The 21,476-nt window shown below is 48.0% G+C and overlaps 1 protein-coding gene across 1 annotated transcript in view; it reads left to right on the top strand.

The window, feature by feature from the left end:
• SLC1A7 (solute carrier family 1 member 7) overlaps positions 1 to 21,476 on the top strand; it is a 74,902-nt gene that overhangs the window by 49,290 nt on the left and 4,136 nt on the right. The window contains exons 3-7 of the mRNA XM_007945916.2: positions 5,029 to 5,244; positions 14,690 to 14,732; positions 16,238 to 16,460; positions 18,380 to 18,479; positions 19,154 to 19,387. Coding sequence (XP_007944107.2) covers positions 5,029 to 5,244; positions 14,690 to 14,732; positions 16,238 to 16,460; positions 18,380 to 18,479; positions 19,154 to 19,387 — 816 coding nt within the window. The remainder of the gene's footprint in view (positions 1 to 5,028; positions 5,245 to 14,689; positions 14,733 to 16,237; positions 16,461 to 18,379; positions 18,480 to 19,153; positions 19,388 to 21,476) is intronic.

The following is a 21,476-nucleotide window of genomic DNA, read 5'->3' as shown; positions in this document are numbered from 1 at the left end:
ACAACCTGAGATACTCTGACAACACAACTTTGCTTGCTGAAAGTGAGGATGACTTGAGGCACTTACTGATGAAAATTGAGGAACACAGTCTGCAGTATGGATTACATCTCAATATAAAGAAGATAAAAATCCTCACAACTTGACCAATAAGCAGCATCACAATAAATGAAGAAAAGATTGAGGTTGTCAAAGAATTCATGTTGCTTGGTTCTACAATCGAGGCCAATAGAAGCAGCAGTCAGGACATTAGACAACGTGTAGCACTGGGTAGGTCAGCTTCCTTCTTTCAAGGGCTGAGGAGCAAGGATGTCTTCTTGAGGCCTAAGGTGCACCTGACACAGGCCATGATATTTCCAATCATCTCATATGCATGTGAGAGCTGAACAATGAATAAGGAAGACTGAAGAAGAGTTGATGCTTTTGAGTTGCGGTGCTGGCAAAGAATGCTGAAGGTACCATGGACTGCCAAAGGAACTAACAGATCTGTCTTGGAGGAAGGGCAGCCAAGATGCTCCTTGGAAGCGAGAATGGCCAGACTTCGTCTCACCTACTTTGGTCATGTTGTCAGAGGGGACCACTCCCTGGAGAAGGATGTCATCCTTGGTAAGGTGGAGGGTTGATGAAAGAGGGGAAGGCCTTCGACAAGATGGATTGACACAGTGTTTGCGACAATGGGCTCACATATAGCAAGGATCATGGAACTGGCACAGGATTGGGCAGTGTTTCGTTCTGCTGCGCATGGGGTCACTATGAGTCGGAAACGACTCGACGGCACCTAACAACAACATGTTCCGATTATTAATGGATGTTTGCAGCTGTTTCTTCCCATTTTGAGTTGTGCCACATCAGCAAATGGAGGTCTTCGAAAGCTCTACTTTAACCATGTCGTTAAGGTCAGCTCTACTCTGATAAGGCAGCTCTTTCCCAGTCATATCTTGAGTGCCTTCTAACCTGAAGGGCCCACATTCCAGCACTGTATCATAAAACGTTTCAGAGCTATTCATAAAGTTGTCCAGTAATATATGAGACAGTATTTCACTATTTATAAGGTTTTCACTGGCCAATTCTTTGAGAAGTGGATGGCCTCTTCCTTCTTCTGAGTCTGTCTCAGTCTGGGAGCTCCACTGAAACTCATCCATCATGGGCAACCCTGCTGGCTTCTGAAACACCAATGGTACAGCCTCCAGCCTCACAGCAACACACAAGCCACCACAGTAGGACAAACTGACAGACAAGTTCGTCTCCCTTATCTTCCTGCCTTGGGGCTCTCTCTCTTACCTGTTCCGGCCATCGGCCCTAGCTGCCACTTCCTGCTCGGGGTCCCTCTCCCTCCTTACCTGTTGAAGCTTGAGGGGTTGTGTTTTCCATCACACTAAGAAGACACACTTACCTTCAAAATAATATACAACATGGAGAAATATTTAAAATAAAACAAAAATTGCCCATAACCCCACCATGCAAAGGACAACTCTTGTTAAAGTTTCTGGAGATTTCTTTTCTGTCTATGTCCATGACCTAATGCTTCCCCACCACCATGTACCCTGATGTAGCTTGTACATTCTCAGAAAGTTTACTTTAACTGCTTGGCCCTAAAGGCTCTGGCCACGAGGAGCCCTCACTAGTGAGATGGCCATGTGATGGGACCTTAGACCTCCTTTTTTGTAACTAAATTCCAGGACTGGAGCTATCTGAATGGAATCCATGCCTCCTGCCCTCCCTGTCCTTCACTCCTATTCTTCATGACCTCTGCTATCACCTACTGGCACGCCTACTGGCACGCCTATTGGCACTGCCTGGGTGAGGCTGTCTGCTCTGTCAGCTATTGTTATTGCCTGCTGTTTCCTCCCCATCTCTGCTGTTTTCCCATTATTGAGGGGGTGGGTCCCCAAGCAGAACTGCTTGAGACACAGGTGGTGGACTTCTTTTCATTCTACCCATCAGCCCTCTCCTTTATGGAGCCATTGATTGGCCCTGGGGCTGAGTCAGGGTGGAGTTAGGAGCCATCTGGCCAATTAAGACCTGAACTCCCTTCCTCCCAACCTGAGTCAGCACCACCCTTGTGTTGGACCTCTTCCTCAAGAGGCTTTCTTCTGAGAGGCCTTTGTCTCTTTCTGAAGTCTAAGTTCACCAGCACCCCTCTCTGGTACTATCCCTCAACCACTCTGTGTATGCCTGGAACACAGGCTGGGAGAGGTCTCTTTCCCATGTGGTTCCAGGGCTCCCTGCAGAGCTACAAGTTGTCTTATAACTTTCCAGTGACACCATCGCTTCTAATGGCTGCTCAGAACTCCACCACATAGCCACCCCATAGTAACTTTTTATCTAATCTGTGTTGATGATTTCTTAGGTTATTCCCAGGTTTTTGCTCTTACAAACACTGCATCTGTAACCTTCCCAATAAACTTTGCTCCCACCCTGTACATTTGAGAAACCCTTCACTCTCCCTTCTCAGACAATCCAGCAAGTTCTGCTTTGTGCTAAAGCACCTCCAGAACCCTGCCCCCTCCTGTGTCAGCCCCTCGGTGGCTCCTCAGTGCCCCTGGACCTGGCACTCAAGGCCAGGTCTTGAGCTTAGTCTGTCTTCTCTGTTCAGGCTATTAAAACCAAAAAATTCCAAACTCACTACCATCAAGTCACTTCTGAGTCATAGTGACCCCCATTGAGTTTCTGAGGCAGTAAATATTTATGCAAGTATATTGCCCCACCTTCCTTCCATGGAGCAGCTGGTGGGTTTGAACTGCCAACCTTCTGGTTAGCAGTCAACTGCCGTAGGCACTGTGCCACCAGAGCTCCTTGTTCTAATTATTACTGCTCCTCGGATATGATCTGAGCTGACGACACTAAATGATGTGCTGTACTCATACTTTCCAGCCTACTGACCACCCCACTTGTTTCAGCTCTCCCCCTGCCAGGCATATCCACCCCCTTTCCAAATCCTTCTAATCCTCTAGGAACTAACTCAACTCAACTAACTCAAATGCCACTTCTTCCAGAAAGCCCTTCCTGACTCTCCTAGCTAAAAGTGTTCTCACCCTTATGAAACTAATGAGACAACCTTGCTCAATGTTTTCTTGGTGTTCATTATGTCCAAAGTGTCCTCATTTGTCTCTCTCCCCATCCTCTGCCAGGCCAGGGACTCCTGAAGTCAGGGACAATTTCTGATTTCGTTCTGTAGGGACAGGGCATGGCACAAGTGGGTGTGCTCTAAAAGGTTTTAAGGGTGGGCCTGGAGTCAGGGCCTGAGTTCTGGTCTGGATGGTCACTAGTGTTCTATGGGACCTCAGGCAACCCCCTGCCTCCTTCAGGGCCATGGCTCCCCTGTGGCCAAAGACTCTACTGTGGGGGGACTCTTCTGTGGTCAGAGGACTGTTTGGCCCTGGTCTGGAATAATCTCCCTCAGGGATAATGATTACAGGGTGCCCCCCACTCCTGGCTGCACAATCCCATTATGAGCCTTTGAGGATTTGTGTCTGAGACCCACCCTAAACCCATCACTAACATATGGCATCCTGGCAGATGAGGGGTGAGCAGAGATTGTAAACATAGACTTCACTCATTCATTCACTTCTTCATTCAGTGAAGTGTTAGCAACCCATGCTCTGAGGCAGCTCTGTGGACACAGCATTGACTCAGACCCGTCCAGTCATGGAGACACTTCAGTAAACAGCTGGCAACTCAGTGTGTGCAGTGGAGCTGGGGCAGAGGGAAGCACAGGGGCTAAGGAAGCCCAGAGAAGGGGCTTTCACCCAGCCTAAGGGTCAGGGCAGGGAAGGCCTCATGGAGGAGGGGACCCTTAAGCTGTAATGCCAGAGTATGCTTCTGCTGTAACAAGCAAAGAAAAGGGCGCTGGCAGCAGTGGTTACAGCCTGGGGTCGGGGAGAGGCCTCTGTGCTCAACTCTGATGCTGAAAGCTGCCTTCCTGTAGCCTAATGATAAGAGGAGTGTGCATGAAGCGATTATCCGCTCTTGTTTACATGATTAAAACCAGACAAATACTTCCTTTATCTGAGAGAATGAGAGGGCTTTGGGGAAAAATCCTTTTGGCAGCAAAGCAAAGCATAAGCATTTCCTTAATTAATCTTTCACCCACCCACCCCCAATAGCCACAGAAGAGTGGCCCCAGAGCTGGGAGGGAAGGGAGGGGAGAGGGAAGGGGAGGATCCACTGTCCGGGGTAGCGGGTAGCGGAGGGTGGGGAAGAGCTGAAAGAAGAGAGTCACAAGCCCCTCCCCTCCAACACAACTTCCTATGAAGGGGAGGCTGCCCCTAGGCACTAACCCAAGATGGCCACAGGGTGGCACCTCTCAGGGAAAATCCAACCATGGTCCCATTTTATAGATAAGGATTCTGAGAGTCAAAGATAGGGGAGTGACTTGCTTGCCCAAGGTCACATAGCTAATGGGCCATCAACTCCCAGCTCAGTGCTCTGACTCATTTTACTCATTCATTCATTCAGCAAGCCTGCAGTAGTTCCTGTTCAGTGTCAGCCCATGCTGGGCATTGGGCACCTCAGAGAAGTCAGGCCTGTCCCACCTCTCACATGTCCTCGATCTGGTGAGAGAGACAGGCAAACAGACAACGGCAACCAGGGTCATGACAGAGGACACTGGGAGCTGTGGGGGCCCAATAATGGATTCTTATTCTGGGAGAGAGGTCTATAGTCCAAAAAAGACTTCACTGAAGAGGTGACTCTGAGCTCCGTCTTGCATAAGTGAGAAAGGCAAATGAAGAAAGACAGGTGTTAGTAGTTAGGCATGTGTAGACAGGCTGATAAGAGGACACTAGACAGAGGAAATAGCACATGCAAAGGCCTGGAGGTGTGAAATTGCTGGTCCCGTGACACTGGGTGTAGAGAGTCCGGCTGAAGGAGCTATAAGGACTGGCTTATTGGGAGGGGGTGGTTCCCATGCTGGTGTGTTCCCCCTGGTACTAAGAGGGTGCTGGGCACAGCCAAGAGGAAGCATATGAAAGTAGGCTGGGCCCAGGGTCTCCCCACACCTAAGACCCTGACCCATATCCACTCTCCCAGCTTGATGTCTGGCCTCGCCTCCCTGGATCCCAAGACCTCCAGCCGCCTGGGCGTCCTCACCGTGGCCTATTACCTGTGGACCACTTTCATGGCAGTCATCGTGGGCATCATCATGGTCATCATCATCCACCCGGGCGGTGCAGCCCAGAAGGAGACCACAGAGCAAAGTGGGAAACCTATCATGAGTTCAGCGGACGCCCTGCTGGACCTCATCCGGTAACCTTCACCACCAGCAGCCTGCTTGGGATGCCATGCCTGAGCCAGGACCCCCAGAGCCCTGAATGTCACATCCAGAGGGAGAGATAGGGCAGGGGGTAGTAAGGAAGAGTCAGAGTCTACCCTTGATCCCATGTAGTAACAACACGTCATTCAGGGGCCAGTATCGCCCTGGTAGATTGATGCCAATGGCAAATATTAACTGAGCACCTACTCTGTGCACACATTGCCTCTGCTATATCTTACCCTGCATGATCTGCCCACTTCAGGCTGGCAGGAGCTGCCCCTCTCTGGGCGCCCGGCACCGCATGGCACCTGGCACAGAGCAGGCAGCAGGGAGGGTCGACTGACTGATGGACTGATTTCGTGATCTCACCCAGGCCACATTTAGCTTCTTCCATGGAAGATGGCAGTTATTACTTCCCCTTTTAAAATTTATTTATTTTTTTATTGTGATTTCAATGACAGTTTACAGAGCAAATTCATATTCCATACAGCAGTTCATACACATTTTGGTTCACGACATTGATTGCAATCCCCATAATGTAACAGCTCTCTTCCCGTTTCTGCCTTATGGTTGCCTTTCCCCTGTGTCCTCCTTTCCTATGCATTCCTGCCCTCTGAGCTAGCTCCCTGTGTAAATACTGCCCTCTGATTGCCCCCCTCCTTTTTTATTGGTCCCTTTTTTATAGATAAGGTCCTTGGGTGGTATAAACAGTTTGTACTCAACTATTAATCCAAAAAAACAAAAAACAAACTCACTGCCATGAAGTCGATTCTGACTCATAGTGACCCACATTGGGTTTCTGAGGCAGTATACCTTCATGGGAAGTAGGTTGCCCCATTTTCCCTCTGTGGAGCAGTTAGTGGGTTTGTACCACCAACCTTCTGATTAGCAGTCAAATGCCTTAGGCACTATGCCACCAGAGCTCCTTGTTATTAATCCAAAATTGGAGATTTGAGCTCACTCAGAGGTGCTGCAGAAGAATGGCCTGACAATCTGCTTTTGTAAAGATTAAAAAATAAATAAATAAAAAATAAACCCAAAGCAGCCAAACCCATTGCCTTCAAGTTGATTCTGATTCATGGAGACCCCGTGTGTAATCTGTAAAGATGACAGCCAAGAAAACCCTATGGGGCAGTTCTACTCTGTGACACATGAAGTTGCCATGAGTTGGAATCAACGAAAGGAAATGGTTGTTTTTCTGTTTTTTATTGTTTGTTTGTTTGTTTTAATACTTAAGGGACTAGGGCTCAGAGAGGTGAAGTGATTTTTGTAGTCATCCAGCGAATAAGTAGTGGAGCCAGGATCCAACCCAGCTCTGTGTGATCCTATGGTGCAACTGCCACAACCACCTCAGCCTTGTCAACCAGCCGTTTCACTCTTGCCTCCCTATAGTCTGTTCTCAGTAGGCAGCCACAGAGATCCTTTCTAAAGCCTGCTCAAAACCCATTACATTACACCCAATTTCCAGACTTCACTATGTCCCACAGGCGCTTCCTGAGCCCCACCATGCACCTGTCTCTGACCTCTCTGACCTCTGTGTCCACTGTCCCCTCCCCCTTGCTTCTCTCCAGCCACACTGGCCTCCAGGCTGTTCTTCTGGACTCTAGTGCCTTGTCCTCTTTACTGCCTCTGTCTGGAGACAGAGCCACACAGCTTTTCCCCCACTCGTTTTCATCTCTGCCACTGTTCCCTCTTCAGAGAGGCCTCCTGGTGTCTGTCACTCTCTGCTTACTCTGCTTCACTTTTTCTATAGCCTTTGCTATTGTCAGGTGCTGTCAAGTCGATTGACTCATGGCAATGCCATGTGGTTTTCAAGGCCGTGACCCTTCAGAAACAGACTGCCGGGCCTTTCTTCACAGGTGCCTCTGAGTGGATTCAAACCACCAATCTCTCAGCTAGTAGTCGAGTGCATAACTGTTTGAGCCACCCAGGGACTTCTTCATAGCCTTCCCTACTCTCCAACATTGTCATGTGTGTGTACTTCTTTATTTCATTTTCTGTCTTCCCCACTGGAATGAAATATGCTCTGTGAGGGCCAGATTTTTAAAAACATGTTTCCTGCTGTAGCCCCAGAGCCTGACACCGAGTAGGTGGCCAGTTGATGTTTGCTGAACATGTACGTGGAAAGTGGGGTCTGCAGTTAGTGGCTGAAACCCCAAGAGAGGACAGAAGTGCAGAGGGCACATGCAGAAGTCCAGGATGAGCCCTGGTGCACTGCCATCCAAGGGCCCGCAGAGCTGAGTGACAGGAGCCAGCGGAGGGGCAGGAGGAGACAGGCAGAGCAGATGTCCTGGAAGCCAAGGGAAGGGATGTTTCGAGCAGCCGCCTTTCTAAGATCCATTATTTCTAAGATTCAGGGACTATGATTCATCATTTCTTGGATTCTATGATTCAAAACAGCTTTGGCTGGTGGTGGAAGAAGTTGCTGGTGCTCGGGAGCCTCCGCTCTCCCTGCCACTGCCTCCCCCTGCTCGGGGGCTGCAGGCTCTGGATCAGACGCACGTGTCAGAGTCAAATGTTCCAGGAGCATTTCCTGCTCTCACTTTTCACGTGGTGAAAAGTGATCCTCCCGTTTGAGACTTTTCCTCAGTTGCTCTCAACCCCGAGCAAGTTGTTTTGCAAAGCTGGGTGGTTGGACATCACTGTCACCATTTCTTAGCCAGAGACTGGGGCTGCAGGGAGAGAGCCCATGCTTCCTGGGACAGGGAACCAGAACCTAGGAGAATTGAGGTCTCATCTCAGTTCTGCCAATAAGTCACTGTGTGAGCCTGGGCAGGCTGGTTCCCCTCTCTGGGCTGTTCCAGTGATTTTCAAGGTCCCTCTGACTGACATTCTGAGGCTTGGGAATATGAAGAGAAGCTTCTGGAGGTGGATTCTAGTGGGAGGACAGAGTGGAGCCCCACCTCGAGGGCCTTGAGTGCCAGGCTGAGATGTTGGCTGTTATGTTTTAGAAATGGGGAACCAGTGAGTTTGGGAAGGATGGAGTGGAGGAGGGTGGAGTGGACAGGATGACAGAGGCCTGGAGATGCCCTGGGAAGGGGTGGGAGGGGGAGCATCACTTCCATTCCATCCAGCCCACCTTATTAAATGCCTGCTCTGAGGGAAGATATTACACTGGGAGCTGGAGGAGCAAACCTGAGACCCTGCTGGAGGGCTGTCCATTATCTTAGGGCAGATGGACAAGAAGGATGGGCTGGGCAGCCACCCTGAGGCCCTGAAAGGCTGTGCTGGATGGGGCACCGGCAGTGAGGTACCTGGGACCTCGTCACCCTTGCTCTGCTCCAGAGGCCAATTGAGTGCTGATGCCTGAATGAGAACATGTATGACGGGGAGAGGAACTGGAAACTGGGGCAATGTGACAAACAAATATTCAGAAAGGTATGGGGGCCGACTGAACAGGGAAATGAGGCCTCTTAGCATACCTCAGGGTGGGAAGACGTGTATCCATCTTAAAGAGGATTCCAGAGGAACACAGCAGGCTGTGTCCCTGCACGACCCACCAAAACAAGAATTCATTTCCCAGGACACCAAGTGGGAGCGCTGGAAAACTGCCGTCTGCTCACAATCTAGTCTCACAGAAAAAAACCCAAGCAGAACACGAATCAGAGCTGGTCCCCTTTTTTTTTCTCCCCAGTCTTATTAAAACACCAGAGAGATTATGTAATGATTTGGCTCTATTTATAACTCCCAGTTACCCTCTCAGGGATTGGATGAGGCTCCCAGGAGCTGTGCTTAGAAAAGACTCCTTCCTACCTTGGGAGCCTGGGTTGGGGACAAAGGATTAGGGTGAGTTTGGAACCATCACAATGGGAACTTACAAATGGTAAATGAGGAAAGGAGCCAAGAGGTGTACCCTGGCCCTGCCCAGAGACATGGGCAGAGGGTGGGTGGACTCGATGGACATGACTGTTAATTTCTCCCAGGCACATTATGTTATTTTACATCACCGACACCAGGAGAAGGAGCCCTGGCAGTTCAGCAGTAAAGCGCTCATCTGCTGACCAAAAGGTGGACAGTTCAAACCCATCAGCCCAGCCACTCCATGGGAGAAACATGAGGCAGCTGCTTCTGCAAAGATTCACAGCCTTGGAAACCCTCTGGGGCAGTTCTACTCTGTCCTACAGAGTTGCCATGAGTGAGTATTGACTTGCCAGCAATAAGCTTGGTTTTGAGATTTTGGGGCTACCCAAAAAGCACAGGTCTGAAAGCAGCAAACAGAAAGCCTTCTCCTGCATGTCCAAAACCAAAAGACAATGTACATTTTCCCATCTAATAATCAAAAATATAATTATTTATTGACATCTGCCCAATAAGTTCATTGATTCTTAGTATGAACATGTGGATTAGTCAGAAATTGCTTTTGGCTACTAAAAATCCAGTTGCCATTGAGTTGATGCCCACTCTTGGTGACCCCATGTGGGTCAGAGGAGAACTGTGCTCTGTAGGGTTTTCAATGGCTGACTGTTTGGAAGTAGCTCACCAGGCCCTTCTTCCAAGGCACAAGCCTCCAGCCTTTCAGTTGGCAGCTAACATGTTAACTATTTACACCACTCTTGTAGCTGTTAAGACAAATCCAGAACAGCAGAGGCTTAAGCAAGATACAGGTTTACATTTTCTGCAAATAAGCATCTTGTGGTCATCAAGGCCCCATGTTCACTCTACTTTGTGCTCTGCCATGCTTAGCACTTCGCTTTCATCATTGTGGCGTTTCACGATCCAAGAAGGTTGCTCAAGCATCAGCTATTATGTCCACATTCCAGACAGAAAGAAGACAGTTCAAGGAAAGGACAAAAGGGCACATTTTTAAGACTTTTTCGGGAAACACCACCCAATGACTTCCACTAACATCTCATTGGCCACCTCCATGGTGAGAGAGGCTGGGAAATGGGTCAGGTGGCAGGGCCCAGTTGGGCCTCATAATATCACAGGGCTTCTGTTAGTAAAGAAGGAGGAGAGAATGGAGACTGAGTAGAAAACTAGCCGTCCCTGACATGAACACACATTTTAAATTAGTCTAATTGGGAAGGAAGTTGCAAAGAAATGTACATACTAGGTATAAGTTTCATTTGATTTCTTTTAACATTTCCAGTATTCTTCATTTCTGCTCAGTCAAAAGCAGCCTTCCCTTTAAGTTTCACTGGAAAACAAGCTTGTAAGTCCCTTAAACCTTCTGAGCCTTGTCTCTAGGAGAGATTTTCAAAATATTTGTCAGTGCAAAATGAGCGTCCTCCATTCCAGCCAGAGATGCTCAAACAAGTGAACAAACCATGGCACTCTGGGTAGCTATGTGCCCGGCACGTGCCTCGTACTCACCAGGCACTAAGTCTGCCTTCAAGTCTGCTTGACTTCACCAACCCTCGCAGGCAGCTACCATTCTAAGGACAGAAATCCACTCATGGCTAATGGAAAGAAAAGCCTCATATGAATTTCTGAGATCCCAGCTCCAGACCTCTGCTGCTTCTCTTCCTTGTAACATAGCTGAACTTAGTGGGAAATTGTGGTTAGATCCCGACACACCCATGACCACTCTTTCCCAATTTTCTGCCGTGGTAGCTCACTCCAGGCCTCCTTCCTCCTGCTATGAGTTTACACTGAGCCTGCATTTTGTTGTTGTTGTTGTTGTTGTTGGCTGCTATTGTATTGCCCCCAACTCATGACAGGCATAACATGCCTGCACAACAGAGCCAAACACAGCCCAGTCCTGCATCATCCCTGTGAGTGGCTGTGGATCAGACTATTGTGATCCATAGGTTTTTCACTGGCTGATTTCCAGAAGTAGGTTGCCAGGCCTTTCTTCCTAGTTTATCTTAGTCTGGAGGCTCTGCTGAAATCTATTCAGCATCACAGCAACATGCAGGCCTCCACTGATAGGTAAGCGGTGGCTGTGCATAAAGTGCATTGGCCGGGAATCAAACCCTGGTCTCTGGCATACTCATTCAAAAAACTCACTACCACAGAATCAATTCCAATTCATGGTGACCCTCATTGAGTTTCCAAAGCAGTAATTCTTTATGGAAGTAGATTGCCCCATCTTCCTTCTGCAGAGCAGCTGGTGGGTTTGAACCACCAACTTTCTGTTTAGCAGTCAAATGCCTTAAGGACTGTGTTACCAGAGCTCCTTTGGTCCCTGGCATAGAAGGTGAGAATTCTAGTTTCTGTTTTCCAACAATGGCTGTTGGGTGTGAAGTCAGAAGCAATGCACTCATATCCACATATATGACTCTATGTGTGTGTAAGTGAACCTGGAAGAAAAAGATTTGCCAAGAACAACAGTGAGTGAGGACAAGTCAATCCAGTAGAGGAGAGTGAGGAATATTCTGTTCACGAACATGCAAGCACATGGACAACAATCTGTGTCAGCATCTCTTATTCATTTCTTAGAATAGGTTCCTAGAAGAGGGTTATAAAGGTGATGATACGAGTTGCTAACTGCTTTACAGAAAGATTGCTGTCAGAAGCCCATGAAAGTGCCCATCTCACCAACCCTCTCCCAGCATTGTGCATTGTCACGTTAAAAAAAAAATTTTTGCCAGTTCAATAGGTGAACATGTTTTTCATTTATTGATGAAGTGCAACCTTTTTTTTCTTTGGTGAAAATATACACAACAAAACACACACCTGTTCAACAGTTTTTCATGTACTGTTAGTTCACTAACAGTGGTTGCAGACTACACATGTATCACTATTCCCACTATTCCCACTCTGGCCCTATTGTTGTACCACTGTTAATAGATTCTCTGTCACTTAAAGTTCTCATTTGTGTTTAGGTTTTCTCCTGGCATTTCCATCTCATATAGGTAATCCTGCAATAGGGTGCAATGCTCAATGTAAATGCACATTATTTATTGAGCTAAATTGTTGTTTAATTTAAATATGACTTCATGGGATAGTTTTGGCTCACAATTCAAAAGTGTTTTCCAGGTGGTAGATTTGGGGGTCCCTTCAGTCTCAATATGTCCAGTAAGATTCCATTCCATAACCAGGTACCATCCATTTCTTCTGGTCTTGTGGCAAGGTAGGAAGTAGTTCATGGAGCAATCAGACCTGCAAACCATTTCCTTCTCTAACTCCTGGGTCTCCTTCTTCTTCTGTTGCTCCAGGCAAAGAGAGATCAATTGTTGTATCTTGGACAGCCATTCACAAAAAGCAGATGATTTTTGAAAAGTTGTTTGGTCCATTTACATTTTTTCTTTTGTGCAAGTGATTTGCCTACTCAGGTCTTACAATCTTTTTTTTTTTTTTTTTTTTTTTTTGGAGTGTTAATGTTTTTGGTGGTCCACTTTTTTATGCAACAAGTATTTACTGGGTGCTCACTATGTGTTAGACACTCTTCCAGGTGCTTGGGACACCGCAGTGAACAAAACAGAGGTCCCTTCTCTCGGGGAGCTGGCATTTTCGCAGGAGGAGATAGACTGTGAACATGTAAACATAAAAAGATTTGTAAAGGCACTTTAGAAATTTAGGAAGATAACACTTTGTCTTAGCTTCCTCAGTTTGTCATTTGCTTTCTAATTGTATTTGTATTGATTCTATCTTAGAGTGCTTCTTAATTTTTATTCATTAATTTTTTAGCTTTTCATGTTTGGAATAGTTGCAGATTTACAGAAAAGTTGCAGACATAACATAGTACCGAGAGTTCCTGTATAGTCCCCACCCAGCTTCCCCTGATATCAGCATCTTACATAACTGTAGTACGCTAGAAAGGAAATGGGTATGACACCATTAACTCAATTACAGACTTTATTTGAATTTCAACAGTTTTTCCACTCATGTCATTTTTTCTGCTCCAAGATCCAATCCAGGATACCACATTGCATTGAGGATATTCTTCATTTGGTAACACTGTGGGGCAGTTCGACTCTGTCCTATAGGGTCATTATGAGTCACACTCAACAACAGCAATCAGTTAAGATCTATGGACTTTTATTACTCATTTGTTCTTAGAGAGCCGTTTCATATCCTGAGATCTGAGACAATATTAACCTATATTTTCTCCTCGTTTTGTTTGGTTTCATTTTGCAAAATCATTTATTTCTTTAAATCATCTGGAATTTATTTTGGTGTAAAGTGTGAAGGAAAGAATTAACTTTTATTTTTGCAGTAGTTGCTCAGTTGTACAATATGATGAATGCTTCTTTCCTCACTGATTTATGAAACACCTTCTTATCAAATATGAAATATTTGGTATATTAGGTTCTGTTTCTGAGCTATAAGTTCTGTTACGCTGATTTTTCTATTGATTGCTATGTCAGTATCACACCACTTTTTTTATTTTTATTTTTGCAGAGTTCCCTCCTCTCACCTCCCACTCCTGGTAACCAACAAAGAAAGCTTCCTTCCACATATAAACCTTTCCTTGACCTTTTACAATAATGAACTAACACAATATTTGTCCTTCTGTGATTGATTTATTTCACTCAGCATAATGTCCTCCAAGTTCATCCACGTTATGCAGTGTTTTGTAGATGCTACGTTATTCTTTAGGGTTGCATAGAATTCCATTGTGTGCATGTACCATAGTTTGCTTATCCATTCTGTTGATGGGCACCTAGTTTGTTTCCATCTTTTTGCTATTGTAAATAGTGCTGTGATGAACATGGGAGTATCACAACACTTTGATAGTCACATCTTTACAGTGTGTTCTTAGTATGTTCTAATATGTGGTAGGACACAAGCCCCTCCACTTTTAGTTTTATAATAGAAATAATGATGATGATGATTCCAGTTATATGCCAGGTGTTGTGGTGGGCTCTACAGATGAGCTATGAATGACAAAGTCCCTGCTTTCAAGGGGCCCATCTATGCGGGAGGGAGCTCTGGTAGCGTAGTGCCTAAGGCATTTGACTGCTAACCAGAAGGCTGGCGGTTCAAACTCACCAGCCACTCCTCGGAAGGAAGATGGGGCAATCTACTTCCGTAGTGATACTGCCTTGGAAACTCAAGGAGGGGTCGCTATGAGTCGGGTCCAACTCGACGACACATAACAACAAGAACATCTATGGGGGAAGTAGACATACATCAACCAGTGACCACACTAAAGCATGGTGGAGTGAGGTGAAGTCCATGAGGGAGACTGCAGAGTCTGCCTGGAGCAGTCAGGGAAGCCTGGACAGTGATGGCCTTTATTTGGCCTATGCTTGATTTGAATAGGAGCCAGCCAGGCAGAGAAGCAGAAAGGGCATTCCAGACAGAAGGAGCCATGTAGACAAAATTATGGAACTGGAAAAGTGCATGATATGTTTAGAGAACTTTAAGCAACTGGTGTGGAAGCTTTAATTACTGGGAGTGCGCTGGGGGTGCCAAGAGGTGACACTGCAGAGGGAGGTGAGGCTGGCTCCTGGAAACCCTCCACTGCCCAGGGAGACCTTCAAATGACCCCACGGGGCCCACCCCAATTCCTGGGCTCTGGAATTCTTCAATTACCAACTCTCTTCCCAGGAATATGTTTCCAGCCAACCTGGTGGAAGCCACATTCAAACAGGTGAGTGGGTCCCTGGGCAATGAAGGGGAAGGGACAGCTGGTGGGAGAGGTGGACAGGCAAGGGCAGCCTGGGCTCCACTGGGAGGAGACAAGTTTGCCCTGGAGGTTTGCAGGTTCTCAGCTGTCCTCTTATCCTGTTGCCTGAGGGAAGTGAGACTTAGATCCTTCGCGCCCTCCATGGCCATACTGTCTTGGGTTCTAGTTTTCCACAAAGAAAAATGATGGGAGTGGAAGGAAGCCTTGTTGAGAAAGGCTCTGCCCTTGGTTTTGTGCTGGTGACCACACATATACCATCTCACTCAGTCCTCACAGTTACCCTACACTCAGGTAGTATTAATCCCATTTCCTGGATGGGGAAACAGAGGCTCAGAAGGATTAAGGATTTGCCCAAGGTTATGCCAATAGTAAATATCAGAACTAGTAGGTAAACTGGCTGGCTTCTAAGTCTATTCTCTCTTTCTTCTAAAAATCATCCTTTTGTAGTGTTGTAGTCAGTAGCCTTGCATACATTATTTTGCAAATATTTAAGTACCTGTATGATCTTTTCCTCTTGGTAAACTCCTATCCATCCTGCAAGACCCAGATCAAATGTTCCATCCTTTGTGAAGCTTCTCCCTTGTAGTCCACGCCCTCTCCTAGGCTCTCAGAGGAGAAATAATGTCTGGTTCATTTTTGTATCCCAAGTGCTTAGCAGAGCATCCAGCGGTGTACTCAAACTGGAATAATGATGATGATGACAGTGATAGCAGTTACTATGTGGCAGGTTGTGTTGTAAGCACTTTACATATATTGTCTCTTTAGTCCAAGGAGAGAGATACTATGATGATCCTTATTTTACAGATGAGGAAACAGAAGCAGAGAGACTTTAAGTCTACATGTTTCCTGAGTGGTTCTTTTTCCCCTTGTTACGAGGCTTGCTTCACTGCTAACTTGATGTCTGGGAGGCTGGGAGACTGCAGCGTTTAGGCTCCCAGACGTGAGGAATGGAGTAGAGAGACCCACGAAGGCCCTGGGGGCAGAGGAGCCAGTGCAGGTGGCTCCCGCAGCTCAGCTTCTCCCACCCAGGGCCTAACCTGGTCAAGAAAGCAGGGCTTTTATAGAAGGCCCATGTTTTCATCAGGTGAAGGTGGAGCTGGCTGGCTGGCTGTTAGGTACATAGATGATAGATGGCTGGAAGGAATAAATGGGTGAATTATCGAGGGCGATGAGAGATGGAAGGACAGGTAGAAAGGGACACAGATGGGTGTAAAAGTGCATGGATACACCGGAGGAAAGGATGGAAGGACGAAGCTAGGTAGTGTGTGCATGGAGGAAGGAATTTCAGCTTTCTTATCGGGAGCATATTGATTCTAATCCCCGCACTGCTTCCCTCACAGGGTTATTGTGGGCTTCAAATAGGATAGGGATGGGTACGAATGTGCTTTCAAGGAGCATTGTTGTTGCTGTTGATATTAATAACAACACTTGGCCCTAACTGCTTTCCTGGCTGGGGTATCATTCATCAGTACCGCACCAAGACCACCGCCGTTGTCAAGTCCCCCAAGGTGGCGTCAGATGAGGCCCCTCCTCAGCAGATCCTCGTCTATGGGGTCCAGGAAGAGAATGGCTCTCGAGTGCAGAACTTCGCCCTGGACCTGACCCCGCCGCCCGAGGTCATTTACAAGTCAGAGCCTGGCACCAGTGATGGCATGAACGTGCTGGGCATTGTCATCTTCTCCGCCACCATGGGTAGGCACAGCCCCCACCCCAGCAGGGCCCTGGAGCTTTCCCTCCTCCCCTCTGTTCTTCCACCTCGCTCTCCCCCTGCACACCCCTTCTTTCCTTCCTCCAACAATCTGAATCATCGGAGGCCTTCCAGTCTTTTACCATCTGAGTAGACTGTCTCAAGTCCCCATCTCATTCCTGAGGGATGTCTTGACCCTCCCCCAGATTGGAGCTGGGTGCTCCTCCTCACCACCCTCACTTGTAATTCTCCATCCCTGCTCTGGTGGTGCAGTGCCACCATTTGACTGCTAACCAGAAGGCTGGTGGTTCAAACCCACCAGCCACTCTGCAGAAGGAAGACTGAGCAATCTACTTCCCTAAAGATTTACCACCTTGGAAACCCAATAGGGGTTGCTATGAGTTGGAATCGACTTGATGGCAGTGGGTTTGGGTTTTTTTGGTTTGGGGCTGCTTTGCCTCCAGGAGTGTCATCCCTCCTTCTTTCTTGCTGCCTGCTCTCAAACCTTTACTCAGGTCTGGGGAAATGGGGAGAGAGGGTTACAGTAAAGAGCAGGAAACTAAAATGATTAGACATCATTGTTTATTTAAAGCCCTTGTGCCTCCCTCCCCATCTGAGGTGGCTTCTTGCTAGAGCTCACCTTGAAAGAGTACACATGGGTAAAATTACTTATGTGGTAGGTGCTTTGCAGGGAAGCCCAGGATGCCAAGGGGAGAGTGACAGGATGGTCAGGGAAGGCTTTATTCATTCACTCACTTGTTCATTTGCTCATTCAACAACTACTGTGGAGCATCTACCATGTACCAGCCATGGAGATACAGTTCTTGCGCTCACAGAGCTAACATTGTACTGGAGGAGACAGAAACACAGACAAATGGAAAACAATAGCTCTAAGTTGTAATACCAAAAGCAAACTAAACCCACAGCCATCAAGCCAACTGCAACTCATAGTAACCCCCACTGAGTTTGCAGGCTGTAAATCTTTATGGAGATAGATTATCTCATCTTCTTCCCATGGAACAGCTGGTGAGTTTGAACCACCATGCTTCTGGTTAGCAGTCAAATGCCTTAGGCCCTGCACCACCAGAGCTCCTTCTAAGTTGTAGTAAGTGATATGAAAGAGATAAGATAGAGATTTATGGGGAGATTCTTTGGGCAGAGAATAGAATAACTCAAAAACCAAACTCACTGCTATCAAGTCGATTCCAACTCATAGTGACTCCCTCATTGGGTTCTATAAACCCAAGTCTGCTTTGTAGAAGCAGACTGCCTCATCTTTCTTCAGATGGGTTCGAACTACCAACCTTTTGGTTAATAGTCAAATGCCCTAACCACCACACCAGCAGAGGTGGGGGCAAAAGAGAGTAGAAGCAGGCTTGTCTGAGACCTACAGGCAGAGAAGGAGCGAGCATAAGAAGATGCAGCCAGTGCTGCGGCAAGAGGGCTCTGCATGAGTAAAGGCTCTAATGCAGTGAGGACCTTGATGGATCTTGGAAACTTCAAGAAAGCCAGTGGTGCTGGAGCATAGTGGGGAGGGGAGAGCAGGGCAGATGACATAAGGGAGGCCTGAAGCTGGGGAGCTTGGCTGGGGCCTAAATGCACAAGGAAGTCAGCAGGGGTGTTCAGCAGGGGAGCACTTTTATTTTAATAAGATGACATTTGCTGGGGTGTGTGGAATGGATAAGAGAGGAATGAGAGATGTGAGCCTGTGGGGAGCTCATTGCCTTGGTCCAGTGGCAGAGGCCGAGGAGAAGAAAAGAAGAGAGTGGAAGGGAGGAATGGTGCCTCCGAGGCTGCTGGGAAGTCGGCCAGGGCCGAGATCTGCCTGGGCCCTCCTGACTCCTGTATGCGTCTGCACGTGCAGACACATGTGCCTGGCCTCTGCCAGGGGCATCTGGATGTGCTTGTGTCCCTGCCCCCACAGGCATCATGCTGGGCCGCATGGGTGACAGTGGAGCCCCCCTAGTCAGCTTCTGCCAGTGCCTCAATGAATCTGTCATGAAGATCGTGGCGGTGGCTGTGTGGTAAGCCTCCTCCCCCCAAACAAGGCCATGCCCAGGGAGGGTGGAGGGATGCCAGAGCCCCTTCCTGTGTAGCCCCAGGAGAAAGCTGCACATCAGGCTCACCCCTGGGCCTGGGGCTTCCAGGGCTACACACATTTTTATGGGTCCCCCAGCCCTACCTAGGCCTGGTCCCAGCCCTGGTTCTGCCTTTTTGGGCCCAGTCAGGAGGAATGCTAAGAGCTAAGCCAGGCCGTGCTGCTCACAGGGCCTGTTTCCTCATCAGCTTGATTTTTAGAGAAAGGAAACATTTAAAGTGAGAACCAACTTCCACTCCTTGGCTCAGAGTTCAGACCTCAGAAATCTTCCAGTCCAACCTTGCACAGTTGAAGTAGGGAAATGCAGAGGCCTGCCCAAGGTCATCCACAGAGATGTGGCACTGCTGGGGCTAGGACATGGGCCTTCTCAAGGCGGAGGTACTGTCAGAGAAGGAGCGAGAGCTTCTCCAGGGCTGGGGTGGTTGAGGGTAATATTGATAACGCCTTGTGCCTGATCCCAGGCTGGCACTTTTCTACATGGTGTCCTTCAGCTCTTGTGTGACCTCTAGGAGGCTCAGAGAGGATGAGTCATGCAGTGATGTAAGGCTGAGGCTGAGAACTGCTGGCAACCTGAGCGTTGGACTGCCTTGCCCATCCCAGGTATTTCCCCTTTGGCATCGTGTTCCTCATTGCTGGCAAGATCCTGGAGATGGATGACCCCACAACCGTTGGGAAGAAACTGGGCTTCTACGCAGTTACTGTGGTGTGTGGGCTCGTGGTCCATGGCCTCTTCATCCTGCCCTTGCTCTACTTCTTCATCACCAAAAAGAACCCCATCGTCTTCATCCGTGGCATCCTCCAGGCCTTGCTAATTGCACTGGCTACCTCCTCCAGGTAGCCCTGGGCAGTGGGCAGGATGGGGAGATGGTGGTTGAACTCAGCCCCTCTGTCCAGCCACCATGTGTCCACAGACATAGAACCACAGAAAGTGTCATGTCAGTCTGGCCCCTCCACAAGCTTGGGGTAGCTATGGTAACAAGATCTATTTCGAAATTTATCATTCAAGGCCCCACCAACCCAAGTAGCAGAAAGCCCTTATCTCTTCTTGAGGCCTTCTCCTTTCCCAAGTGCCCACAATCCCTAAAGTTTATTCAATCAAATAGCTCAGCTTCCACAGAGATGAGAGGGAGAGAAACAGCAGTCTGATGAATTTACAGTTGCTGTTGCCCCTTACCGCCACTTGGTGTCGCTGTTGGAGATGCCCCTTCCCTCTCCATCCCACTCTCATGGTTCTGGAGGCTTTGCCTCTCCTAACGTCTGGGACATCTTTGCACCACTACAGCCTTGGCAGTGTAGCTAGACTGTGTGGGTTTACATCACGGCTCTGTTGCTTCCTAGCTGTGTGACTATGGGCCAGTTACTCAGCCTCCCTGGGCACCAACTTCTTCATATACAGAACAGGTATAATTATAACCACAACTCTTGGGGTTGCTGTGTGGACTGAGATGATCCAATTAGGAGAAGACTGCCAGGTTGAACCAGATGAATCAAGACCTGCCCTTAAAGACCCCATACTGCAGCTGAGTGCAGACCTCAGGGAGTTAGAGTCATGCAGACCAGCTATCAATCAAGTGGAAAGAGAAAGAAGCGTAAGCATCTAACCCTGAAAAGACAGGGTGGTGAGGAGACTGCCTCACAGGTAGGAAGCTCCCACAATGAGACCACCTCTGTCTGGAGCCAAAGGCCATCCCTTCAGCCCTTACTGCCTTCTCGCACCTAGGCCTCCATTTCCCAATTTGTAAAATGGGGATGGGAGCTCCCTGCAGGCCTTCTTCCCTGGCAGTCACATGACCCCGCCGTTGGCAGCAGAAGCACCTCATGCAGGACTCAGGAGAAGCAAAACCCCATTGAGGAAAAAGTCCCAGAAGCCATTGCCCAGGAACCTACAACCAAGGCTGAGGCTACGAGGCAAAGGGGAAGGCAAAGCCCCAAATGGCTGCCACAGCCTGGCCATCTCCTGCTCGACAGGAACCATAGTCTCAGCCGGCACCTTTGGGGCTTGTTAAAGCCTCTGGCAGGTGGAACCGGAGTCTCCAGGGAGGGACCTCTGGGGAGCGGGAAGGGCACTGGAGCCACACCAATCTGAGCTTTAGTCCCAACACTGCCATTAAACCAAAAAACCAAACCCGTTTATGAGTCAATTCTGACTGATAGCAACCCTATAGGACAGAGTAGAACTGCCCCATAGGGTTACTAAGGCTGTAAATCTTTATGGAAGCAGACTGCCTCATCTTCCTCTCATGGAGCAGCTGATAGGTTTGAACCACTGACCTTTTGGTTAGCAGCTAAATGCTTTAACCACTGTGCCATTAGAGCTCCTTAGCACTTTAAAAAAAAAAAAACACCGAACTTACTGCCATCAAATCGGATCCAACTCGTAGCAACCCCTCCTTGGGTTTCCGAGGCATTATCTCTACGGAAGTAGACTGCCCATTCTTCCTTTAAAGGAGTGTCTGGTGGGTTTGGACTGCCAGCCTTCTGGTTAGCTTTGTCGAGTTAGCTTTGACTCAGGGCAGCCTCATGTGTGACAGTAGATCTGTGCTCCATAGGGTTTTTGGTGGCTGATTTTTGGAAGCAGATGATCAGACTTTTCTTCTGAGATGCCTCTGGGGGGACTTGAACCTGCAACCTTTCTGTTAGCTTAGTGCATTAACTGTTTGCACCACTCAGGAACTCCTAGGACCTTAACAACAACATAATAACAACACTAGCAGTGGATAACATTTATTGAGTGCTTACAATGTACTAGACATGGTCCTAAGTACTTACTCATTTAATCCTCCTAATAACTCTATTGGCGGTTCAAACCCACCAGCCACTCCTCGGAAGGAAGGTTGGGCAATCTACTTCCATAGTGATACCCCTCTTAGGAGGGGTCGCTAAGAGTCAGGGCTGACTTGATGGCACATAACAACAACAACAA

Source organism: Orycteropus afer, unplaced genomic scaffold, assembly GCF_000298275.1.
Source record: "Orycteropus afer afer isolate SDZICR_OR568_19922 unplaced genomic scaffold, OryAfe1.0 scaffold00145, whole genome shotgun sequence".
Lineage (NCBI taxonomy): Eukaryota > Metazoa > Chordata > Mammalia > Tubulidentata > Orycteropodidae > Orycteropus > Orycteropus afer.
This window is presented reverse-complemented; position numbering and strand designations above follow the sequence as displayed.